General features: G+C 36.8%; 2 protein-coding genes across 4 annotated transcripts in view; both read left to right on the top strand.

Moving 5' to 3' along the window:
• Window positions 1-20,363, top strand: part of PTPRR (protein tyrosine phosphatase receptor type R) — a 348,363-nt gene extending 328,000 nt beyond the window's left edge. For all 3 annotated transcript variants that reach the window (XM_072655374.1, XM_072655375.1, XM_072655376.1), the window contains one exon: window positions 19,121-20,363. In XM_072655374.1, coding sequence (XP_072511475.1) covers window positions 19,121-19,214 — 94 coding nt within the window. In that variant the 3' untranslated portion in view covers window positions 19,215-20,363. The remainder of the gene's footprint in view (window positions 1-19,120) is intronic.
• A 665-nt stretch (window positions 20,364-21,028) lies between these two features.
• The window catches only part of PTPRB (protein tyrosine phosphatase receptor type B), a 155,695-nt gene continuing 148,864 nt past the window's right edge, over window positions 21,029-27,859 (top strand). The window contains exons 1-2 of the mRNA XM_072655372.1: window positions 21,029-21,132; window positions 22,403-22,798. Coding sequence (XP_072511473.1) covers window positions 21,078-21,132; window positions 22,403-22,798 — 451 coding nt within the window. The 5' untranslated portion in view covers window positions 21,029-21,077. The remainder of the gene's footprint in view (window positions 21,133-22,402; window positions 22,799-27,859) is intronic.

The raw sequence follows: 27,859 nt of genomic DNA, 5'->3' as shown, positions 1-27,859 counted from the left end.
CAAATCATCCTGCTCCTCCCAGACCCTCTGGACTGGGCCTCATGTTTCCAAACTCCCAGCCCCTATCAAAACTTACTTGTCTCACATCTCATTTCCTCATGATGCTGTACTCTCCTGATACACTAATGACTACCTAGAGTGCAGTGCTTGGTCTTACTCTTTCCAGGAAACATATTTGCATTCAAAGGGGACCATGGAGAGACAAAGAAGTGATTAATGGCAGGAATTTCAGATGTTATAGAAGACTAGTGGGAGGGAGTTATGATTAGGGAACCTCTCAGAGTCCCTTACCCCTCGTGTTTATGCTACCTATCCTCACAACACTCTTCTAGGACAAGAAGTAATCTTTAATCTTTTAATCTTGATTAAAATGGGACCTCAAGGTCTCATATTCCAGGAAACATTACTTATCACTTCTAGGGGTGAGGAGCTCATTACGTAATGTGGCATTCCATTCCTGGAGAGCTCTAACAAAATGTAACCTAACCTAACATAATATAATGCAAAATGATATAACATAATGTAACATAATATGTTATAAATATAATATTCTCCCTGCCTCTAGAGAATGCCCATCTATTGCTTTCAGCCCTGTGGAGTGCTTTATACCAATAGGGAATTCACACTGGTGTTTGTGTGTTTGTGTGTGTGTGTGTGCCAACTGGATCAGATGTTCCTCACCTCACGTTTCGCTTTCTAAACTTAAAGAACTGAGGGTCACCACCATCAGAGCAGTATATTGGTAGAGAGCAGTAACAGTCGTGATAATAGCTGTCATTTGTATAGTATGTTAAGCATTTTTAAAATGTCCGGGCAAATACCATACAAATCTCCTATAATCTTCTCACTTCTCTCCATTAGCCATGTTTGCTCTTTTCTGTCTAAGATAATTTTCCTTGGCCAAAAAAACAGGTCTGAATGGGAACCTAGTAGCTCTACATTTCCTCTCATGATAATAATTGTAATAATAGCTAACATTCACAGAAGCCTTTAAGGTTTACAAAGAAGACTATTCACCTTGACACACCTTGACTGACTTTGTGACCATGGGGCAGTCACTCACCATCCCAGTGACCCTGACAATTCTCAAAGACTCTACACTACAGAGAAAAGACTCTACACTACAGAGAATTTGCCTTTTTCATTGAGGACAGCAGAGCAAAGAGAGAGCACAACAGTCTCATCTCAAAAACCAGTCTGATGTGCAGTCAAGACAAATCAGTGAGCAATAATTAAGTGCCTATTATGTGCCAGATACTGTGCTGCGCACTTTACAAATATTATTTCACTTGATTTTCACAATAATCGTGAAAGATCGCTGTTCTTATTATCTCCATTTTACAGTTATTGAAACCGAGGCAGACAGAGATCCAGCGACCTGCCTAGTAAATATCTGAATCTGGATTTGAACCGAGGGCTTCCTGACTCCAGGCTCAGGTTTTTTTTTCATCTGCTCTGCCTAGAAAATCTTGCCTTGTCTGAGCAGACTTTTAAAGATGAGGCTAGGGGTTTCCCAAAGAATACTCTAGTTCCAGGACCTACTTTGTTAAAATTATTTTGTTTTCTGTTTTCTACAATCACTTCCATATCAAATTTACTTGCCCATAGGTCTTAGATTTTCTCACCCTCCTCCCGCCTCCCTCCCTGAGATGACATGCAATCTTATATGGCTTCTACACATACATTCTTATTATACGTGTTTTTATATTAGTTATGTTGCATAGAAGAATTAAAATGAATGGGAGAAACCATGAGAAAAACACAAACAAAGCAAAATATAACACAAGATAAAGTAGTCTGCTTCATTCTGTTACAGTTAAAAAGATCTAAAATTGAGGCAGATTTTGAAGAGATCCCCCAAACTACAGATTCCTAATCGTGTTTGTTTCATGCCCAGGTGAAGTCTATAGACATCTTCTCAGTCTTACATTTTTAAATGCATAAAATACATAGGATTACAATGAAAGGCAATTATATTCAAATACAGTCATCAAAATATTTTTTACGAGTAACAGACCCCAGATTAAGAACCTCTGCTCATTTTGAAGGTCAATCTAAAAGCAGACTTGGACATTCTTAAACCCAGCACAAAATCCCTGGAACTGTTGTAGATTTTTCTAGGAGAGCAGAGAGCAGGGACTGTTCAGTGTTTTTATACTACGGCTAGCCTAGAAACTCAGAGTGAGTAGATAACTGAGGAGCTGTCTAGTGCTACACTATATTTGACTTCACTATGAACTTCTACTAAACATCCCCAACTAAGCATCCAGAACTCACTTGAATACTTCCAGTTATAAGAAATTCACTACTCAATGAGACACTCATTCCATCTCTAAATAATAATAGTTAATAATAGTTGTACTTCATATTAATAGTTAAATTATTAATTTAATTAACTTTAAATTAATTAAAGTATTAATAGCTAAAATTTGCATACTGCTTACTCTGTACCAGGCACTGTGCTGAACACTTTACAATTATGTCTCATTTTATTTTCACAACAATCCTGAGAGGTAGGTGCTGTTATAATCCCCAGTTTTACAGAAACTGAGGCAAACAGCAGTCAAGTGACTTGCCCAGATTTAGTAAGTGTTTAAGGCTGGGTTTGAACTGAGGTCTTCCTGAGGTCCAGTGCTTCCTGAGGTCCGGTACCTCCTAGTTGCCAAGGAACTCTAACCATTAGGAAGTTTATACACATGTTCATATATTTAGGTATTTGTCAATTTAGGATAGCTTTCACAGGAAGTTTGTATACATTTTTATATATTATTTGTACTTCACTGTAACTTTCAGTCATTGATTCTAGTTTTGGGTGGAGTAGATCTAATTAATTAATGCTTCCACATGGCAACCCTTTAAATGTTCAAAGCTTCCTGTTATAACCCCTAATAAGTCTTCTCTTCTTCATTATGGTCATGTCTAATTCATTTAATCAATTCTTATATCATATAATTTCGAATTCCCTTACCATCCTGGTCACCGTCCTTTACATATACTATAACTTATCAGTACTATTCTTTTAAAACGATTCTCAGAAATGAATGTAATAGCCATGCTGTGGTCTCACCAGGAAACGTTTTGAGGAATGTCACCTCCCTTTCCTTCTGTGTATTGCACTTCTGTTAATGTATCCCCAGACCATAGTGTTTTTGATAACTATGTTCCTCTGTTGTAGATATTCATCTGCAGTCATTAAAACTGCCAGATATTTGTCACATGAATTGATTTCCAGTTACAGCTGTCACACCTTTACATGCACTATTGATTTTTTTTATTTAAAAATTAAATGCAAGAGAAAATCAGGGAGGAGGGTAGGTAGTAGCATGAAGGAAGAAATGTTTGGTCTTGTAATTGCTTGTGTAGGGAAGGATTGGTGTTGTCTTAAGCAGACTTGCAATTCCCCTATAACTTAGAGTCTACAAAAACTGTCAGGGTCATTGAGAAGTCAGGAGATTTCTCCAGGAGCACTCATGCAGTGGTTTTCAGAGTCAGAATTCGAACTCAGTTCTTCCAGACTCCAAGGCTGGCCCTCTATTCATTACATCATACTGATTCTGCTGTATTTATCCCTTTTAAATTTCATCTTTATCAGATATTTCCTTTAATGTATGTGCTGTGAATTCCTACTCAGTAACAGGTCAACTGTTCTTCCCAAACCTGAGATACCATTCTGAGATTTTCCATTTCATTATTCATTTTGAGATTAGCCAAGAATTGATATCAAGCTTACTTGCCCATAGTTTGAATTATCTGCCTTTTCCTCTTTTTTGAAATTTGGTATTGCATTTTCCCATCTTAAACTATTCACCTTTATTCCTGAAAAGATGATCAGCCAAATATGTTATGCAATCACAACCGCAAACTTTTGTAATTCATCAGGATCACTGGCTTACATTTATAGATATTCTCATATAACCGCATCATTGTTTCCTTGTGAGTCATATTTGTTCTTTTGAGTCTGAATACCATTTTTTTTGGCCAAGAAAATAAAAATGAATAGGATTTGAGTAGTTTGCCTTCCCTCTATTATAAAAGTTATATACATATATGTGTGTGTGAATATATGTATGGCTATATAGCTATAGATATATATGACTACATAATATATATTGTATGATATACATTTTATATACCCACATACATCTATCACTGGATAGATTCCATATGTAAATGTAGATATATGTGTGTGTGTGTGTGTGTGTGTGTGTGTGTGTGTGTGTGTGCGCGCGAGTGTTCATCCTCCATTGCCAAAGAAGACCATGCATTCAGAGAAATGATGACATGACTTGCGCTTGACTTTGTTTTGAGTGAGGGAGGGCTGTGCAGGTCACCAGCCTCACTTCTCCTCCAGAGCCATCTGAATCCAGTGACCAGATATTCATCAGGATAACTGGAGATGATCCAGCATGAGGCAATTGAGGTTAAGTGACTTGCCCAAGGTCACACAGCTAGTGAGTAACAAGTGTCTGATGTGAGATTTGAACTCAGGTCCTCCTGACTCCTGCACTGGTGCTCTATCCACTGCACCACCTATCTGCCTCGTGTGTGCATAATATATATAATATGACTACACACATACACAAAGGATATACAAAGACAAAAATAAAAGCAAATCAGTCCCATTCCTCCAAAAGTTTATAATCTATTGAGAGAAATAAAATGTAGACCTACAAGGAGAAAACCTATCACAATAATTTCAAGGGAAGACACTAATTCAGAGGAATCTTAAAAGGTTTCCTCTAGCAGGTGGCACTTCATTAGAGCTTTGAAGCAAGTGTGGGAATTCTAGGTGATGAAGGTGATGGTGGGAGTACATTCCAAGGAGAGAGACCAGCCTGAGCAAGGTCATGAAACTAAAAGAGAAAATGTGATGTATGGGGAACCAGGAAGTAGAACTTTGGCACATAGCATGTGGAGATAAGTCGTGTAATGAGCTTAGAAAGAAGTACTGGAGACAGATTATGAAACACTTTTTAGCAGCTGGAGAGGTTGGTATAGTTCCCTAGAGGTACTAGAGAGTCATTGGAGTTTCATGAGTAAGGTAGTAGCATGGCAGACCTGTGATTGAAGAATATCAATATAGCAGCTGAATGCAGAAGTGATTGGAAGGGTTAGAGATCTGAGACAGGGAGAATGTTGAGGAGGTTATTGCTATCATCTAAGAGAGAGCTGATGAGGGATTGAACTAGTATGGAAACTTTGGAAGTAAAAAAAAATCTGATGAAAGATTTGGCACAGGCATAGAACAAGTAAGACTTGGCAAGTGGTTGGACATAACAAAGTGAGCAAGAGTAAAGAGTCTTCAATGACTCTGAAGCTGTAAACCTGGGAATTGGAAGGAGTGGTACTATCAACAGAAACAGAGACATTAAAAATAAAATCAGATGGGGGGAAATACAATGAGTTCAGTTTGGAACATGTTGAATCTGAAATCCTTATGGGACTTTCCCAGTTGGACATTCCCAATAGGGAGCTGATCACACATGACTGGAAGTCAGGAGAAGGGCTGGGATTAGATCTATAAATCTGAGTCACTTGCATGGGAATGATCATTGTTTCCATGGGACCCAATGAGATTATTGAGAGAAATGATATAGGGAGAAAAAAGAAGAGGGCCCAGTCAAGAACCTTGGATGACACCCATAATTATGGTTCAGGAAAAGGAGAATGATCCAGGAAAAAAAGACTGGGAAGATATGATCAGACAGTTGGTAAAAGAACAAAGAGATCGGTGTTATGAAAACCTAGTGAAGGGAGAACGTCCAATATCCAGGGGGAGAGATTGGTCTACAAGGCCAAAAGCTCAGAGAAGTCAAAAAACATGTGGACTATGGAAAGTTTTGACAATAAGGATATCTTTAATGATTTTGAAGAGAGACATTTTAACTGAGTTATGAGATCAGAGTTATGGGGTCAGATTCCAAAGGGTTGAGAATTGAATGAAAGGGGAGGAAGAGGAGGTAGCGATTAGAGATGGCTACTTTTTTAAGTATTTACACTGTGATGGGGAGAAGAGACCAGGTTGATTGTTTAAGGAGATGGTAGAATCAAATGAGGATTTTTTTTTAAAGAATGGGGAAGACCTAAATATACTTATAGAGAGTACAGAAAATATTTGTAGATAGGAAGAGATTAATGTCTAGGAAGATACTGGGGATGACAGAGAGGATATGTTTCCAGAGGGAAAAAGATTAAGACCACAAGAGCAAAAGAGTCCTGAGCAAGGAAAAGAGTCATTTCTTCAGAGACTGGAGCAAAGAAGGAGTTAATGGAGGTTACATGAAGGATTTTTTAGAGATAGAGAAGGAAAGAAATGGGAACTCTATGTAATATGGAAATATACAAACACATACATTTCCAGGAGTGTGCCAGCAAACATTTAACTACTGACTCTGGGAGTGGCAGTGGGAATTAATCAAGAAATACTAGTTTAATCTGTATTCTTAACATTTTCTCCATTACTTTATTAAGTCTAAACAATCAACAAAATAATAATAATAAATCAATTCCTAATTGTAGCATTTGCTGATGTTTGAGGTGCAAATGCTCACACTGAAAATTTAACAATCAGGTCCTACTGGCTCTAGTGCACTGTCACTTTTCCTCTGCTGAGAGAGAAGGCAAGGCAAGGTTGGAATGAAAGAGAGAAGAGAATGCTTAGGACATTCTATAGGCAGTACAATAAATCAGTGGTCTACAAAGTGGGTTCATGCCGTCACCACCAAAGAATGGTGACCTGACCTCTCTGTTCAACCAATCAGGATGGAAAAACATCCCAGCCTCACTACAAAAGATAATTGCGGGCTTGTCAACAACCCTTTTCTCCACTGCACAAGGTCCCAACATGCCCCTTCAAGAGCCAGATGCCAGCCCTTTAGGGCAATCATAGTCTAAATAGCCACTACCTGTAACAACAACATGGGTGACATTGTGGAAATTCTCCACCACCACCCTCAAATCACTTTGAGTCCAGGAGAAGGCAGCCCTTAGAGGAAAGGTCAGTAAGAGCCCTACCTTCTCCCTTTTCATTGCGAGTGGGACAATGAGTAACACTACATGATCGGACCTAGATAAACTGTGATCGCAGATCTTTTCCCCCTATATCCACCCATCTTCTAAGCTTCTCTGTTTCTATCATCATCCTTCCAGGCATCCACATTCTCACACCATCCTAACTAATTCATCTTCTCCCTTTTCCTCATCCAATATATCCAACCACTTGTCAAATCTTGTGGCCTCTCCCTCACCACCTCTCATATATCTCTCCTCTCTCCATCACATTGCTATCTATCATCCTAGTTCCAGCCTTCAATTATCCAGTCTTCCAGACTATTGTAATAGCAATAGCAATATTGGTTTCTGTCTCTTCACACCAATCCATCTTCCACAGAGGTGCTAAAGTGATTTTCCTTAAGTACAGAATTGACCATGTCACTAACCCCCACCCCAATAATAAGGTCATCAGAGAAATCATGCTTGCTGGAAAATTGAATACTTATAGGCATCAGCACATGAATACATTAACTAAGTTGAAGCAAATGAGATGATATATGTATCATCTTATGAATATGTATACAAGAATATGTATCTATATAGATGCAAATATAGATGCTTGGATATGTATGTATATATAATATATAAAGTGCTTTCCAAATCTTAAAGCCTTTATAAATGTATGCTATTACTGTCATTCCTTATGTGAATTGGAAGTGTGAAATTCATATTCACTTGTGAAAATATCAACACTTGTTACTTTTACTTTACATAACTTTAGTCATAAGCCAAAAAATCTTACATATACAAATATTTTTCTTGAAAATATGAACATTACAAAACTCTGACAAGAGTTTTAAATTGTTCCAGTGGCTATTAGCCTCTAACTTCTAAGTAATAATAATGAGTAATCCTCTCCTCATTAGAGTTTCTTACTATGTTCACTCCCAGTGTTTTTGTGGGAAGGGATAAGAACTAGACCAATGATGTAATTGATAGAGGAAATTCCCAGATGAGGAGACTGATGTCTCTTCTTAGGAAGCTGTCCAGATTCCTGTACAGTGAAGTGATTTATGTGTCAGAGGTAAGACCTGAACCCAGGTTCCCCTGACTGTCTATCACTATACCATGCTACCCCTCTTGTATTCTTGAACTATAGAAAAATATTTTAAATAAATGCATATTTATTTGTAGAATATGAACTTTGGGTCATTAAATTTTCATAGCAAGGGATGCTTTTGTCTTTGTAATACCAAGTGTTGCACATGGTGAGTGCTTAATAAATCCTGGTTAAGCGAATAAAAAGATGCCGTTCTCGAAGTGATTTAACAGGTTTGGTCACAGAAAAGAAAGGTCAGTGGTGAAGGGCCTGAGAGGTGGGAAGAAAGTGACCTTTACAGATCCCATCACCAAGTCACTAATAAAAATGCTGAACAGAATAGTTACAAGGTCAAAACACTGGGACATTCCACTAGAGATCTCTCTCTCCAGGTTAACTATCGGTCTTATTCTTGGAGAATGTCAGTCAGTCAAGCATTTATTAAGTATCTACTATGTCCCAGGCACTGGGGATACAAAGAAAAATAAATGACAGTCTGTGCCTTCAAGAAGCTCACATTTTAGACATAAGAAACTATAAAATATTACAAGACAATTGTATACAGTTATTTCTTTCCACATCACAGGTTATTAGAGGCATGGTGCCCCATGATTTGGAAAATCCATGTAAAATTTTTAAGCCCTCCTTTTGTATGAGAAAAGAAATCTGATTTTTTTCTTTTTCTTTTATGGGATGTTTACAGTACCTTATTATAAAATTGGGGTTGATATACAGTGCTTTACCTATACTTTATGCATTTCTGAGTTTCTAAAGTTTTTTGGTGTCATCTGCTGGCCTTTATGTGTTGTCTGCAGCTTCCACAAAACTCCCTCAAAATTCCCATTTAATTTATTATACTGAGCCAGGATGTATCAAAACTGTAGTGGTAAAAGTTATGATGTGGAAGAGATAATTTTATTTCAAATGTTAAATTTAATGGCCAAAATTTATCTAAGCTGTCTTATTAAACAATTTTGCCAATGTCTTAGATTAGAATATAGAAGGTATAGTTAATAAATTCATGTCACACAACTGAGAGTGCTTATTTTAGATGAAAGGAGAAATCAATGGCATTATGATAAACTGAGTCAGTGAACCAAACCCAATGAAAAGAAAGTGAGCTCAGTACTACAGGGATCTCTGGTTCCTTTGAAGTAGTAATTCCTCTAGATTACTGCCACTTTCTCCACCATGATTGTAGACTTAAAATTGGAAGATACTTTAGTGATCACATGTACCTTAGTTGAGAGTCTTCAAGAGAACTATGGGTGAAAAAAGTGACATTCTGTTTCTGACCTGATAACGAGTCTCTTCTGAACTTAGTTACATTAGTCCAAAGGTGATAAACGTAAAGTCTGTCATTGGTAGCATAACTTGAAGCCTTTCCAGCTTGGTCGAAATTATAATAGCTTTCATTCCACTGTCATGGAGATGGTGGGGGACCTGGGGTCACCTCCTCACCACAATGAGGCATCAGAGGAAGACTTCAATGGAAGAATACAGCCATCATAACCTGTGAAGGTGGATTATACAATGGGCAAATATAAAATTCTTCATTTAAGTTTTAGAAATCAGTTTGACATAGGGTTGGAGAGACTTCTCTTGATCACAGTTCATATGAGAAAAGACCAAAAGACTTTGGTTGACAAATTCAACATATTGGTATACATATCTGTGTGTATAGCCAGTGTTTTTATAGTACTTCAAGTTTTATAAAGTACTTTGCAATTTTTTTTCATTTTATCCTCACAACAACCCAGGGAGGTGTTTTATTATGCCAACTTTACAAATAAGGAGATTGAGGCAGACAGAGGTTAAGTAACTTGCCTGGCTAGTAGGGGTCTGAGGCCAGATTTGAACTGAGGTCTTCCTGTTTCCAAGTCCAGAACTCTATTCACTGAGATACATAGCTGCCTCCAAAGAGGCACAGATTATAGCTGAAGGTGAAGCGAGAGCTTCAGTGTACTCTTTAGTGATCAGACAATACCTGGAATAGTATTCTATCCTGGGTTTCATAATTTCAGGGGCCAGGGGCGTTGACAAATAAGAGAGTAGCAGTCAGTTGGTCAGTCAACAAACATTAAGCATCTATTATGTGCCAGACTTTCTGCTAATTGTTAGGGATACATAGACCAACAAAACAAGAAGCCCCTTCTGTCAAGGAGCTCACAATCTGATGGGGGAGATAATGTATAAAACTATATACAGACAAAATATATATATGATAGATGGCAGAAAATCTCCAGAGGGAAGGCAATGGCATTAAGGAAGATAAGGAAATGCTTCTTGTAGAACATAGAATTTTATCTGAGACTTAAAGGAAGCCAGGAGGCACAGATAAAGGAGAGAGTTCTAAGCATCGGGGACAGCCAGTGGAAATGCACTGAGTCAGAGTGTCTTGTTTGAGGAACTTCAAGAAGACCAATGTCACTGAATCATGGAGCAAGGGGAAAGATCAAAAGTCATAAAGGTAGGAGGGGATCAGGTTATGAAAGACTTAAAAGCCTAGTAGAGGATTTTCTATCTGATCCTGGAGATAATAAGAAGCTCCTGGATTTTATTGAAGGTGGGGAGGTGAAGTACAATGTGATCAGACATGCAATTAAGAAAAATCAATCTGACAGGGGAGTGGAGGATGAAATGCAGTGGGAAAAGATTTGTGTCATTAAGACTGATAACCCAAGCAGCAGACTCTAGAGCTCTCCCAGGTGTGAGGTATGAGGGCCTCCATCAGGGTGATGGTGATGTCAGAGGAGACAAGAGGGCATGAATAAGGGATATTACAAAGGTAGAAACCACAGGACCCACCAACTGATTAGATATGGGGGCAAGGCTTGAGGACCACATCTATGTTTTGAGTTTGGGTCACTGAGAAGATGGTGGTACATTTCACAGTAATAGGAAAATTAGGAAGAGAAAGAAGTAGGAAAATATGAGTTCCATTTTAGACATAATGAGTTTAAGATGTATATGGGATCACCAATTGGAGATGTCCAGTAAGGGCATGGAAATGCAAGGTAGGAGGTCAGCAGAGAAGATGGAGCTGAACAAATGGATCTGAGAATCATTTCCAAAGAGATAATAATTCAATCCATGGGAGCTAGTGAGATCATCAAGCAGAATAGTAGAGAGGGAGAAGCGAACACCCTCAGTTAGTAGGTATGACCTGGATGAAGATCCAGTCAAACTGACTGAGAAAGAACAGTCAGATGGGTAGGAATAAAACCAGGAGAGAGCACTGTCATGAAAACCTAGAGACAATAGTAGTAAGGAGAAAAGTATCATAGACTACAAAAAGCTCAAGAAGTATGAGCATTGAGAAAGGGGCATTAGATTTGCCAGTTCAGAGATCATACTTTGAAGGGACCAGTTTCAGTTGAATAATGAGGTTGGAAACTACACTTCAGAGAATTAAGAAGACAGCTAAAGGACAGGACGGAAAGGCACTGACTGTAGATAACCTCCTCAAAGAGGTTTACCACAAAAGAGAATAGAAAGATAGGACAGTAGCTACCGTCCCTGGAAGTATTTTAAAAAGAATCTGGAGCTCTAGGCTTAAAGAAGAATATCCCTATTGGCCATTGGGAGAGAAAGTTATGCTAAATGACACTAAGATTCTATTATGTTAAGTTTCATAATAAGTAAGGAGTAATGCAATTTTTTCAAATGATTTTTAAGGTCTTCAGGGTTACAAAAATTTCCACTAGCATGCAGTTTTCATTGCCTCTGGTCACATTTAATCAATAACTCTTCCTTCCCTCCCTTCCTCCTCAAGCCACCCCCTTTGACTCACACTTACCTCTTCCTGTTCCCTGTATCATTCATCTAGTTTAGAGATTTTCAGCATCTGTTTGCAGTAAATATACTTCAAGGTCTGCCAAAAGCACTGAAAGTCTTGAAAATAATAGAAAGGAGAGATAGGATTTATTCAGTTTATTTTAGACCTTAGTGATATAAGACAAGCATTCTCCAACAGAGCTGTTTTTATTTATCCCAAGGTATTTTTCTTGTCTTGATTTTTCTATTTCTGTGTAAAATAAAGATAAGGATCAGATGTTTGGGGCCTTAGATTGTCCTAGGAGATTTCATTCTACCACTAAAGAAACAAGCCTATCTGGAATTGTAAAGGTCCACACTCCTAGGTATGATCAGAAGAGTCACTTCCAGAAAAATCAGAGAAGAATTTCATGACATCTACAATTATTCTCTGACAGTTCCTGTATTACTTAACCACCAGGGACAAGCTTGAGTATTCCTAAGATGCTGTAGGCGCTGGAGGGAACAGACACCTAAGATCCAGTTCCTTGGGGCATCTCATTGCATTTTTAAACTCAAAATATTTGCTACTGTATTTCTCTTTTCCCTACATAGACAAGTGTAAATGCATGGATCAAAGAATTTGTCCTTTCTCAATCTTCACATCTTGTAAAGATGTGAGAAACATTTGAATCTTTGTACTTTTGCATGGTCCCACTTATGAAAAAGTCAGGTGTAGAGATGAGAAATTCACAGAGACTGTGAATTTTCCCAGGGAATAGATTGTTTCTGTACTTTTTCTCCACCCTTTCATTTACATGGACTTTCACTCAGACCTAGACTCACTTTCTGGTCTTCTCCTTGCCAGATACCTTGCTCCATTGAGGTGCCCTTCATCATTCCCCTTTTCTAGCCCCCTCATTTGTCTTACTCCATTAGAATATTATCTCCTTGAAGGCAAGGAATTTTTTTTTTTAATTTGCTTCTATTCGTATTTGGGAAGCTAGGTGGTACAGTGGATACAGGGTCAGGCATGGAATCAAGAAGATATTTCAAATTTAACTTCAGACATTTCCTAGCTGTGTGACCTTGGGCAAGTCACTTAATCCTGTTTGGCTCAGTTTCTTCATTTGTAAAATGAGCTGGAAAAGGAAATAGCAAACCACTCTACCATCTAGCTTTGCCAACAAAACTCTAAATGAGAGTCAAGAAGAGTTAGACGTGACTGAAAACAACTAAAAATAACGTTCGAGCACTTAGCACGTTGCCTAGCACTATCATCTATTTGTCTATCTGTCTATCTATCTACCTTTCTGTCCATCCATCCATTCATCCATCTATCTATCTATCTATCATATAGAAAAGATAGTCAAAGTCTGAGGAACCTTGGGCTCTGAAACTATTTGGTGATTACTAGGTAAATAGCTATAGCCTGGTTTTTGGCCTAGCCTACAAAGATTTAAGAGTTACAGAACCAAACCTTTGATGGGGTAGAACTAAAGGAGCTTCTGCTATTCATAGGTTAAGGATTCATGCTCTTTATGAAACAGGACCTTAGTAGAGGATGTCAACTGAGCCGGCAGCTGCAGAGCATGGAGGCTGTGGCCAAGCAGCATCCAATACTGTTGTGTTTAGAGGAGAAAGATCTGTTGGAGATGATAATACCAAGGTGAACAAGGATAGCACTTACACATGGGTGCTCACTTTGGTGCCATCAGCTACAACCCAGAGTCAGTGTGGGTGTTCTATTTCACATCTAGCTCTGATGTGTGAAGAAAAGGTAGTCTGTGACATTGCTTTATTGGAGAGGTCCTAGTAGGCTCTATTTATACATGCGTGGGCCATGATGTTTTCTGTATACATGCATCTCTGTCTACTCTCTCTACACATGGGGGGTGTTTGTTGTTACTGTGTAATCATTTTCAGTCATCTCTGACTCTTCATGACCCCTTTAGGGCGTTTCCTTGGGGACAATATTGAAGTGCTTTGCCATTTCCTTCTCCAGCTCATCTTAGAGATAAAGAAACTGAGGCAAACTGGGTTAAGTAACTTGCCCAGGGTCACATAGCTATTAAGTGTCTGAGGTCAGATTTGAACCCAGTTCTTCCTGACTCCAGGCTCAGCATTCTATCCCAGACATCTCGTTTTCATGTGAGGTGTACTTATGAGAAAATATGCCCCAACCTTAAGGAGGAGATGTTTTGTTACCAATTGTCTCACTATGCCATTTCAATAAATGCCTTCACTTAGAGTTAATCATTTATCCTCTGATTAACTACAGAGAAGTAAATAGCTTTTAGAAGGGTAATCATGAACTATAGTTTTAGGAAAATATACCCACACAGTATATTGAATTTGAGGGACCTGAGCTATAAGTGAGAGTTGAGGGGAAGCTCCAAAGGAAAATCACATAAGTAGTGGTGGAATGTAGGGTTAATATGGTCTCACTGGAGAAAAACTACCTCTTTCTGAGACAGAAGAAGATTCTTTTTTTTTAATCAATTTAAATAAATTCATTGTTTTCAGTTTTCAACAATCGCTTCCATAATTCTTAAAATTTCTCCCCCTTCCTCCCCCCTCCTTCCCTGAGATGGCATGCCATCTTATATGAGTTCTACATATATGTTCTTATTAAAAACATTTTCACATCAGTCATATTTCATAGAAGAATTAAAATAAATGGGGGAAACCATGAGAAAAACCAAAACAAAACAGAACACAAGAGAAAATAGTCTGCTTCATTCTGCGTTCTGATTCTATACTTCTTTCTCTGGATGTGGATGGTATTTTGCCTCGAGTCCTTTGGGAATGTTTTGCTGTAAAGGGCTAAGTCTATAAGAAAATGTCCTTGCATACTGTGACTGATTAGAGAGAAGCCAATCAAAACACATCACACCTATCAAATTGGCTAACACAACAAAACAGGAAGATGATAAATGTTGAAGATGTGGAAGAGTCGGAATTCTAACTTATTGTTGGTGGAACTGTGAGCTGATCCAGCCATTCTGGAGAGCAATTTGGAACTTTGCTCAAAGGACTACAAAAATGTTCATACCCTTTGACCCAGCAATATCACTTCTGGGACTGTATCCCAAAGAGATCATAAAAATGGGAAAAGGTGCTACATGAACAAAAATATTTATAGTAGCTCTTTTTGTGGTGGCCAAGAACTGGAAATCGAAGGGATACCCATCAATTGGAGAATGACCAAACACTGTGGTATATGAATGTAATGGAATACTATTGCGCTATAAGAAATGATGAACAGAACTTCAGAGAGACCAGGAAAGACTTATATGAACTGATGCTGAGTGAAATGAGCAGAACCAAGAGAACATTGTACACAGAAGAAGATAGTAAAGAACCTTCCGTTGTTCAGAAGAAAGCCAGAGATAAAAGTGAAACAGAAACACCACCCTGTTTCTGGGTTGTACTAAAAGTCGGTGTCTATGATTAAGTACTGACTGTAGTTTCCCTGAGTTGTCCTGTTTCTATTCTTGAGACAAAAATTTCCCTCAATTATAAGGAAATATCCTGTTCAAGATTTGAATCCTGATGAAGAGCTTTTTCTTTATGCAACAAAAACACTATCACCAGTAATCACAAACCAATTCATTTCCAGTCAAAAATTCCTTTTGGCATCCTCTAAACCTGAGCTTATGCTCACTATCCAAATTTCTTTGAGGCAAGCCTAATTTGTTTTTTGTCACAGTAAGCAATATTATCAGTATGTGCTTTTTTTATCTGACCTAATTAAATAGACTAGAAATTATGAAAAAATAGGAAATGGATAAAAGAACAGACATTGTCATAGACTATTAGCGTTTCATAAGGAATTTTAACTGATCTCAATCAGTCACCACAATGAGACTCTATAAGCTCCATTAGCCAACAAACATTTGATCTGAGAAGATAAGTGGTAGCTAAGGCAACACTGGTTTAGACTATAATACCTTTTTGTATCTTCATAAGGAGGGATAGTGGAAAATTATAGACAGTATCAGCTCATAAAAATATAAAGAAGCAAGAGTAGAGGAAATAGAATGCAAGTCTATAGAAAGCTTAATGAAAGACCCAACTAAGACAAATTCTCTCAAAGGCATTTAGTGACTAAGCTGGAATGAAAAGAGTAAACATAAAAAATCAACAAGATCTGTTTGGTTTTTTTTTTTAAGTCTATAGCAAACTCTTTTCCACATTAATGGAACCACCCCATTAGGAATCTAACATCAAAGCATCCACTTTACTTGATGAGGAAATGCTCCAAGAAGTCTTAGAGTAAGGTTCTAAGCACAATGGGAGTTTTTAGGGCAGATTTCCCTCCCTTCTAAATACTTATATAAGGATATAAATAAAAGCCACACAAGATGAGAAAACCTGGCTGGATTGTGATCTGTTCCATGGAAATAAGTGCTCCCACCAATGAAATTACAGATCCACTGAAATTTATTAAATTGCCAAATGTCTATTGTTTTAACAGTGGATCTAAATGGTAAGCATAAGTAGAATGTCACTGATGGCTAATAGTCCTAATCAGTACTCATTTTGTCCTAATGAGTATGTTATATGACTAAAGATTCAAAATGACCTAAAAATTCAAAATGACCTAAAAATCCTGATTGGAACTAACAGCTATCTTATATCTGCTTTAAAAAGTCTGACTGGAAAACAATTTCAAAGTTAGTTTTGAAGGCATGTGATTACAGAGATTTTCTAGGATCCAAACACTGTCAACAATTGCACTGCAATTATTTCAAAATAGTAAATAAGAATTTCACAAACTTGTAGAATGAGAGAGACCCCTTCATAGGCCATGAAATACAACCTTCACTTCAATAAAAATTCTTTCTTCAGTATATCTGAAAAATGATCATCTAGCATCTACCAGAAGACCCCCACAAAGAATGAACCTACTACCTCCTCAGGAATTTCATTCCACTTCTAGATGTCTCTTATTGGTGGAAAGTTTTATCATACAACCAATCAATACACAAGTATTTAGTGCCTCCTATATGCCCAACACTAGGAAAACGAATATAACAACTGAACTTCTTATTATTTTTACCCATTAGTTCTAGTTCTGTCCTCTGGGTCCAAACAAACAGGTTTATAACATATGTAAAGCACTTTGCAAACCTTAAAACTTTATATAAATGCTAACTTCTGTTATTTAGAGGCAGCTAAATGGTGAAAGGATAGAGTACTGACCCTGGAATCAGAAAAATTTGAGTTCAAATCTGACTGCAGACATTGTGTGACTCTAGACAAGCCAAGTAACCTGTCTGTCTCAGTTTCTTCATCTGTAAAAGGGGATAATAATAGCACCTACCTCCCAGGATTATTGTGAGGACAAACTGGGATAATAGTTGTAAAATTCTGGTAAACCTTAGAGCACTTTGTAAATACTTGTCAATATTATTGTGATTATTATTTTACATGAGAGATTTTCACATCCTTGAAGATACCTCTCATGTACCCCCAATACTTCTCTTCTGCAATGTAAACATCCCTAGTTCCTTTGAGAGATCTTTGTGTGGCATGTCCTTTCTCCATCCTCTTCTAGACAAGTCCAGCAATCCTAAAATGTGCCTGGAATTGAATGTGATAATACCCTTCCTACTTCATACACTGTTAGAAATCTACTTCTATCAGTACAAGAACAGCAAGACACAAATCTGTGAGCTGCTCTGCTACAAATGGAGAGTATGTTTCTTCTAGTAGGTTTCCAAAAAAAAAAAATTCTATTGTGCTATAAGAAATCATGAACAGGTGGATTTCAGAAAAATCTGTAAAGACTTGTATGAACTGATTCTGAGTGAAATGAGCAGAACTTGGAGAACATTGTACACAGTAACAGCCACATTCTTCAGGGACTGACCTTAATAGACTTAGCTTTTCTCAGCAATACAAGGATCTAAGAAAACTCCAAAAGACTCATGATGGAAGATACCGTCTACATCCAGAGAAAGAACTTTGGAGTCTGAATGTAGATGGAAGCACATTATTTGCTCTCCTTTTCTTTTGCTGTTTGTTTTGTCTCTTCTTTCTTTTATTTCCTCCCATTAGATCTAATTCTTCTTTACATCATGACTAAAGTGAAAATATATTTAATATGAATGTATAAGTAGAGCCTGTATCAGATTGCATCTTGGGGAGAGGGAAAGAAAGGGAGGAGGAAAAATTTAAAACCTCAAAATCTTATGGAAATGAATATTGAAAACTAAAAACAAATTAATTATAAAAAATATTCTAAATGCATAAATTAGAATCCATAAAATTACAAAGGAAACCTAGTATATTAAAATATAGTCATCTAAGTATTTTCTTAAAATTCATGGATCCCAGGTTAAGAACTCATACTCTGTGCCTTAATAAAAATTATCATTGTTGAGTTGTTGAGACTAAAAATTTATTGAGCGATGGCTAACTCTCTTGGTGAGTCTTTCCAAATTTAGTTAAGCTGGTCCTTCAAATAACAGCCACAGAATCTCTCACAAGGTTCATACTTGAAGCTTTTCTAGCGTGGTAGGGTCTTAAAGAATTGGAGCTCTGTTATCAGAGATACTAACCAATGAACAGGAAATTTATTAAGCACCTACTAGGTGACAAGCACTTTGCTAGGTGACAAAAAATCAAAAGTCGTTTTGATTTCATGATGAGACCTCAAATTAGGACTAGAATGGAGGGATAATGGTGATTATAATGATGAAAGTAAGAAGTTAGCAAATTCCCTTTTCTCTTAATCAGGGTTTAGCAAACTATGGTCCATATGGACCATGCAAAAACAGGCAGCAGGCTAAAGTTTGTGGATTCCTGCTCTAAATCATTCAAGGAGCTATTCACTGTTGTCTTTAGATGTCCATCACATTCCAAGTTTTGTTTTATGATATAATCAAATAAGATTCCTCAGCATGCCTCAGCACTTCATCAGTGGTGATAGCTAAGGTAATCATTCAGATCACTGTTGGTCACCAAAATTCAAAACCAAAATAATTGGTATGTTCAGTGACATGAATCATAACTAATAATAATTGGCCTTCCAAATGACCAGGTGTTTACTGAAGAAGAGACTTAGTGAAGGGATGAGTCCTTTATTCACTTCTCAGTTGTATCTTATGGATGAAGCCTATGAGTAAGAACAACAATGTTGGTTCTAACAAGCAATCTCTTTGAAGTAATTGTTATAGGTTGGCTATAATCCCTATAGAAGAATTGGTCATTACTTAGATTACATTAGATCAAATGGTAGTTTCATTTTTTCTTTCTTTGCAGGGGAGGAATGGTTCAGACAAGTGAACAATATGAATTTGTTCATCATGCACTGAGTCTTTATGAAAGTAGGCTGTCTGCAGAAGCTGTCCAGTGAAATGTTGAAGATCCAGTTCAATGACAGTCTCTCAAGAGAATTCAATGTGTTGCCTACCAGTGGCTTCTTCCAGGAGATTCCTGGGATGGAAAACAACAACAGTGGAGAGCTTGAAAGCCAGCCTGTGATGGGGATTATGGAAGATCTGAAATACTATGTAAAGATTACGAGACTTTGCCTGTATTTGAATGTATTTCTAAGTTGCCCAAAAATGATTTTTAAAGAAGGTATTATGTTGATGGGGTAATGGATTTCACATACATCTTCAAGAAGGACATTTTTCTGTGATGGCTCTCTGCCATACAGAGTGTATGTATGTAATTCTGCTGAAGTCAGTTGACTATTAAAATATTCTCTGAAGAAATGATTATTGAGTGTATAAGTGTTTTAAAGTTCGCAAAAAAAAAATTGTCTTGTGAATGGACTGTCAGCTGTTAAACTGTACCTGTCTTAAGTGCTATTATCATTATAATTATTATCATGTGGTGAGCTTGATTCAGCCACCAGAATCTTGCTGCTAAAGTTGCAAGTGAAAGACAATGGATTTTTCATAGAGAAGTACTCATTTTTGGAAAAAAAATACATCAAAAGCAGTAACTCTTTTATATGAAAATGTGTTCTTGATAATCTTATGTATTAAGTATGTATTTATAGTAGCTCCTATCAATCTATTACAGAGCACAATGTTTGTCATTTGATGTGTGTGTATGTGTGTGTGTATTAATTAATTATTCTATATGATTGTCTTAGAAGGCTGCTTCTTCTCCAAAGTTTAATGCAGTGTGTTTGTAAATTGTGAGTCCTTTTACTTTTAAAGAAAACTTTGTAGATTCTGAAATACCAAGGGTTTTAAATACACATCTGTCTTTTACTAAGACGTAATTTTTGACAATGCTGTCTACCCATAGCCTTTCTCTCTCTTCCTAATAAGTAATGGATGACCTTGGGAATAGTGCAAACTGCTGTTCTGAAGGAGACTGCTGGAAACAGTCCTTCTATTTCTATAGGGATCTCATCTTGAAGAGATATATGGAGCAGCTGTAACTCTGTGCAAGCACTCTGTGATATGTTCAGTGAATATATGAAATATCAATGCAGTGATGATGTTGATTTTGCTTCATACTGCCAATAAACTCACTTGATACAAAATATTGTGTGAATTGTTTACATTCCTCGACCCCCAACCCCAAGAAAGAGACCATTTTCATTTTTTAGAAGCATCGTTTGGGTAAATATCATCCTTTATGACCTGTTTTGCTTCAATTTGACTGTTTCTAATTCTGTCCGTTAGAGTTTTCAGTCGCCCAATGTGTCATTTTCAGAAGTATGAACTGAAAATAAGGACCATTACCATATGATTTTTCCCCTTGATAACTTGCTAGCCTATCATTATCCAAAGAATCCATATTTGTAGCTATCACTTGTCATAGATCCTCATAAATTCCATGGTTTGTGTTTATTCAGTAGAATCCATATCACCTGCAAAGATGTAATGTTAAATGATCATTCATCCAATTTGGGGGAGATTATAGTCCTTTTCTTCATTAGTTCTTTAGATAAAAGAGAATCATCTGTCAAAATGACTTTGAGTGCAGACTCACTCGTTTGTCTGCTCCTCATGTCTGGATTATTTTTTTGTCTGCATAAAAAAGGGGATAGTCATAGTTCACTTCATTCTAAGGAAACAGACGAAAGGACAATCTGGTATAAAACTCCCCCAAACAATTGAATAGAAGGAAGTGCTCGTCACTGACTTTTCCCCCCCACCATGAAGGCACATTTCCTTCCTAGCCTTTGCTTCTCTTATCTGGGAGGATTTTTCTCCCCCCCAAAGCGAAGCATGAAGAGTTGTTAAGTCAAAAAATGGAGCCTATACTTTACATGCTGATTTTTACCTGCATGATCTTTGGGAAATCAGGTAAGTGAAATTACTCTCAGAGTTTCAGAGGCATTTCTTCTACATCCAGCTGAGGGTGTCCTGGGCTTTTAAAAATGTCTGAAATGTGACGGAAATGGAGTCTGTTCTCTTCATTTTATCCAGGGACAATGAGGAAAGGGGCTGAAAAGAGCCAAGTATGCCAGTCCTGTTTAGATTTCTTTGTAAAAGAAAATAAACCTCCTGCTTGAATTTCATATAAACTTTCTATCTCTCCCAGAAAGGCATGGTAAAGCATACCAGTGTGTTAAAGTACCTTGAGGAGATATTGTTAATATTTACTGACATTCTGTAATGTGTCTAATGTTTAGAGGGTTTCTCTTAAGACATGGCTACATTTAATTGCAAGAAACTTTTTAAAAAAACCCTTTAGAATATAATTAAAGGGAATGTAGTATTTATACTTTATTTGGGAAGGCTAAAGATTTGGCCAAAATGGGGGAGGGGATGCTGGAATGGTGAGGAAGAGGACTTTGAAAATTGTTTTTGGCTATGAATCTATGTGCAAGTATCTCATCTTAACTGCCCTGTTTTTAACTAATTAGGAAGAAAATATTGACTTTTCTAATTCACATGAATTGGTGTTTTAGAGAATATAGTATAGAGACTGTAAAAAAAAAAAAGAAAAGCAGAAATGTGATTGAGAAATTAAAACATGCTATAAGAAAAACTATCCCTAAGCTAATCAATAATTCATTAATTAACTAGGGAACCGAGCCTTTGGAAAGAAGGTAAGTTTGACAAAGAGCATTTTTCTACCACTCCTCTGACTCAATTTATATTAAAAATAATTTTCAGTGTGGGGATATACAAATTGGGGAAAAGAAGTGCTTCTCTGGAGTGGGGAAAAGGATAAGATGAAGAGAGTAGATGTATTTAGAGAAAAAGGAACATGGATTTTCCCAAATTTCTATATGCTGAATCAAGCTAAAGAGTCAAACTATATTCTTTAGGTGCTTTGTTTTTCTTCAAGTTTTATTTCATTATTGTGTTGGAAAAAAGCACATATTTTCTTTCCTTTCATGGTAATAAACTGGATGCAAGTAAAATAAGGGAGAGCTAATAAGACTTTTTGATCTTTTAAAATGACAGTTTTGTGAGTTTAAACCATTTCAGTTAATTCTGGGTATATGAACTGAAACAACCCAAAAGAAATTTTTCTATTTTTTCAGTAATTTCATTTGGGAGTTTATGCATTGTTTTAAATGGGCCAAGTATTTATTGTATTTTTATGAGATTTTCCATCTCCCAGAGGGTTTTCAGATTATCCACGTCCAGAAACAGCAATGTCTTTTTGAAAGTAAAAGAGTGTCTGTGGCCATGTGCAATGACACCAGTCAAAACCAGCAGTGGATGTGGACAGAAGATGAAAAGCTTCTCCATGTTAAATCTTCCCTGTGTCTGGGCATCTCCAACTCCCCAGCTACCCATTCTCGAGCTGCCATCTTTCTCAACTGCTCTCAGGCACCCACATGGACCTGCCATGAGAATGAAGGGTTCCTTGAGGTGACAAATTCCTCTTTCTTCCTCAAGAAACAAGGCAACAGGGTAGTGGTCAAGAAGGGCAGGACATACCTCCATAGCTGGATGAAAATAGATGTCAACGAGAAGGGAGAATCTACCAATGGAAGTCTCTGCTTAAAGAAAGGTAAACCACTCCTTGAAAGTTCTAGTAAATGTCTTTTTTAAAATCTAAGAAAACTCTACATGTTTTTATCTAATCAGTAGGAGATTCATATTGACCAAATTAACAGTGTTAAACATAAGCTTAGTTAAGTGTTTAATGGAGTCAGGATTTTCATGAATACAGCCCAAAATTTTCTTTCACAAGAAAAAAGATATATTTATATGTGTGCATGTATGTTTGTACATATATATGTAAATGTCTGGATATAAATGAACCATGGCTAAAGGCCACCAAACACCAATCTATGCTAAGAAAAATAGACTTGTGCATGTATGTATACATATACACACGTAAGTGTGTGAGACAAATTATATATGAACTATGTATGTACATATATGTATAAAATGTGTGACTATACATAAACTGTGGTTAAATTCCATCAATTATCTATCTTGAGAAAGTGTGTATGTATATATATACACACACATGTGTATATAAGAAATTATACATGAACTATGTATATACATATATATGTAAAATGTGTGTCTATACATGAACTGTGGCTAAAGTCTATCAACCATCAATATATCTTGAGAAAAAATATGTACACATACATGTGTAAGAGAAATTATACATGAACTATACATGTGCAGACATGTGTGTGTGTGTGTGTGTAAAATGTGTGCCTATACATGAATTGTGGCTAAAGTCCACCAACCATTAATCTGCCTTGAGAAAATGAAAAGATTGTGTCTAGGTTGATCCTACTATTCTCAATCTTACAGGTTGTTTATTTAACTTATGGTTGCTGTCCTCATTAGAATCGCCTAGAACATCAAAACAATACCTGTGGGGCTTGACAAAATTCTAATTATGTTTTTATGGCATTCTTTTGGTCAGTTGTCCTTAATATGCTAAGAGTCTTTGATAATAAATAGCTGAATAAATGCTTAGAATGAGAATAGAAATAGCACTGTCAACGTTCATTAAATTGATGATCTAGGTACGATCATATCTAAATGCTTATGGACACACAGTCCCACACATGTGCACACCATACACACACACACAAAAAAAATATTATAAATATAAATATTAAATATATATAATAAATTATAAATATTAGTGTAACTTTGGACTGAATTTCCTCATTGTCAATTACATTGGGCTGAATTAAATGGTAGCTGTAAATCTTGATCCTATGACCCAAGACCATTGCTTCATTTTCTGTTAGTCTCCCTTCTATTGTTTTGCTCCTATTTGTACCTCCTATAAGTTGGTGGGTATACAGGGAAAGGAGCAGGAAAGGAATCACAGTTAGGGCTCTGTTTCAGGTATAGATTCTCTGATCTCAAATGTGTCTGGTCTACCCCCAACCCCCCTCCCCATTTTGACTTCTGAGTGTTTTTTTATGTATTACCTCATTTCCTTCACACAACAAGCACTTATTAAGTACCTAATGTATGCATAGCATCATACCAGCCAATTGCATTCTCCAAATAAGATATAGTAAACAACCAAAGCTCCAAATGACTTTATTAAAGCAGATTTTTTTTTTTAAAAAAGATACCTAATTACTGAAAAACTGTCAAGAATAATTAGGTTTAAAAGGGAAAAGAGGTGGGTCAGCTTATACAGTGAAAATGGATATTCCAAGAATGAGAAGGATACCTCTCATCTATTGGATGGATCCTCTATGGAGGACAGATCAAAAAATATGGATGACAATTATGCAGAATTAAAAGACATGGAGGAGTTGCTGTACTGCTAGAGGGAGAACTCATACAAAACAGGATAAGGTGTTGGAGAAATATCAAATGACTGACATTGACTTGATCCAATTAGTGTTCATTTTGCCCTGTATTCTCTCAAAGCTGATAGAGAACAAAGTATATTGGTTAAAACGCCAAACTGTATCATTGAAACCAAAACATGGAATGCACTTGATAGGGAGAATAAAGAGATTCATTACCCCTTATGGTTCAGTAAAAGATGAAAAATCAGTCCTATATTTTATACTTTATTAAAGGCTTCCTGTTTCTTCCCAATCTTTGTGAAAGTATACTTCTCATATAATCAAAAGTATAGCAAGAAGAGATATTGCCCAGCCATGGCCACCTGGCACAAGTTTGTAACATTTACACTTAGAAAAAGAGATCCTATTACTCAGAGAAAAGTTGAGACTGGTTAGCCAATCCTTAACTCTCTGAAGCTCAAATAGCACCTTAGATAATGTAGTGAATGTTTACATTTTGGAAAGAGGAAGAAGTGTTCCTAGTGTATAGGATCCTTAAAAAATCATCCTTTTCAATTAATTAAAAATAATAAGGGTACCACAGATGTTTTGCTGTGATAACTGAGGCTGTATCCTCAAAATGCCAAAACATGTAGATGAAAAGTGGGACATTCAGTCAATCATTTGAATGCCCTGTCAACATGATGACAAACATCTGGGTATTTGGAAACATCCAGATGTTTGACATTGTGCCAATGTCCAAGTGATTGTCTGATTTTTTAACTTTTCATCCACATTTATTGGCATTGTATGGACACAGCCTTAGTGGTATTATAGTAAAAATAAGGTATAATTTTTTAAAAGGCCCGCAAATTATCTTATAGTCTCTTTATATAGACTCATAAATAGCAGTGATCAAGAATATTTTAGTCCATATGTCATACTATGGAAAGGAATAAGTGAAAAAATTATAAACTTTTTATTAATATTTCATTTTAGGTAATTATTCCTCTTCCTATGCTTTTAAGATAATATAAAGTGTTAGATATCAGGACTGAAGAAATTAGTAGGAGAAAGTTATTTTAGACCCCAGCCTTGGAAAATAAAAGTAATTGACTAATCTTTCACTTCTGATCCAACCAAAATGCAATTTTTAAAACTACTGGACCACAAAAAAAAATATTATAATGTGACATCAAGAGGCAGCAATCTCATAGGTCTAGCTTCTGCTAGAATAATTATCATTAATATCTTATATAGGGAAAATGTCCACTTTGGGAGGATGGGGTTTGATAATGTTGAAGCAGGGAAATTTATACCTTTGATTTACCAAATTTACTAAATCTGTGTAAGCAACCCTTTACTCCTTCCACTGATGAAGAAATTCGGTTGCTTTGTAACTTACAGTCTTAGAGAATCACATGGGACACTGAGAGGTTAAAGGATATGTCTCCATTGTCACACCGCTAGTGTGTGTGATGTATGATGTATGATGTGAACCCAGTGCTAAGGTCCTCTGCCATCCATGATTCACTTCTCTCATCTAAATTAATCCAGTATAAGTAGATGTGACTCAGTTTACAAAGCTCTGCTTTGCCAAGTTCAATCTATTCACACAAAAAAAACCCCAAAAAAACAGTGTCTACTTCACTTGGTCTCATGAATTACACACTGAGGCTTCGCTTGGTTCCACTGATATCATTTAGATTCAGGTTTATGGTGGGGCCATATGACTGAAAGGAAAAAACTCATTGCTTTCCCTACAAGTCTATATGGGAGTTCCACTTTGTAGAATCATGGGAGTTTGAGCTCAAGTAAAAAGGGATTCCTGTGGGCTAGTAAACCACATATTAGTATTATCTGTGTTCTGTTGTATTTCCGTGTATTCTGTGAAACATTTCCCAAATACATGTTAATCTGGTCCCAGCTCCACTGGGGAATTTCGTGACCACATTAACTTTGGCACCTGTGATCTACTCATCCAACGTCTTCATTTTATAGATGAGGAAAAGGAAGCCCAGAGAAGGGAATTGATTTATCCAAAGGCCACAAAGATTTGCCTGAGTCAGAATTTAAATCCAGGTCTTTTTATCCTAAATCTAGTATTCTTCCACCATATAATATTTCTGTACTAAAGGAATACCTCATTCTTGGATTGAAATGTGATTGATGCTTCCTCATCTGAGCTGTATGTGACATTGACTTGCAAGTGAAACCCAACCAAATCAGTTCACTTAAAACTCTCTTTCAGCAACAGCAGGGGGAAAAGATAAATTAGAAACCTTTTTGGGAAAAAACCATGACAATTCTGTACCAAACATCTAGGTATATAGGGAGAAAATGTCCATTTTCCAAATGTGTTGTCTATATGATACCAGTCATCCATGGAGCTAAAAAAGATGTAAATGATTAACTGAATATTTATACTTGGCAGCCAGCTATTTGGCAGTTGGAGCATAGGATTGGTGTTATCTGGATATCACCATTGTCATTTAGCCCAACTCCTATCTAAACTTGAATTCATTCTTTAGCAACCACCAAAAATTATTATTCAGCCTCTTTTAAAAAAACATTCATTAGCAAGAGCTTCCCACCAGTCAACCAACTGACATTCATTGTTTGAGAGAGTGTTGTGTAACATATAGCATGAAAAACTTAGTGACCTGGCTTCATAGACCTTCTCTAACACTCACTCTATGACTATGAGCAAATTAGTTAATGTTTTTGAGCTTCAGTTTTTCCATCTGTAAAATGGGGATAATAAACCTTTTGCATCTACTTTGAAGTATTGAAGTAAAACTCAAACGTGATAACCTACATAAAACCCTTTGCTAACTTTATTATATATGTGTGTACAGTTATCCTTTCCACATCACAGGGGTTAGGGGTGGGACACAGGCATCTTTGTAATTGGGAAACTCTATGTAAAATGTTTTGCTTTCCCTTCATATCAGAGAAGAAGTCTCAGCTAAAATCTCTCCTTCTTCAAGAAGCCTGTCCCAGGCCTCTTTAATTTTAGCCCCTTCCCTCTGAAACTGCCCCTTATTTATGTTATTTCTTGTTTGTACATAGTTTTCTGTATACTGTCTCCTTCATTTGACTATACCCTCCAGGAGAGCAAGAACTATAGAAAATAATCCTTTCTTTGTATCCCCAGCATTTAGATAGGGTGGGAAACCTGCAGCCTCAAGGCCACATGTGACCTTCTAGGTCCTCAAGTGTGGCCTTTTGACTGAGATCAAGTTTTACAGAACAAATCCTTTTATTAAAAGGATTTGTTCTGTGAAGTTTGGATTCAGTGAAAGGCCCACACTCAAGGATCTAGAAGGTCACATGTGGCCTTGAGG

Source organism: Notamacropus eugenii, chromosome 3 (assembly GCF_028372415.1).
Source record: "Notamacropus eugenii isolate mMacEug1 chromosome 3, mMacEug1.pri_v2, whole genome shotgun sequence".
NCBI classification, from domain to species: Eukaryota; Metazoa; Chordata; class Mammalia; order Diprotodontia; family Macropodidae; genus Notamacropus; species Notamacropus eugenii.
Note: the sequence above shows the minus strand (reverse complement) of the source record. Positions and strands in the feature narration are given on the sequence as shown.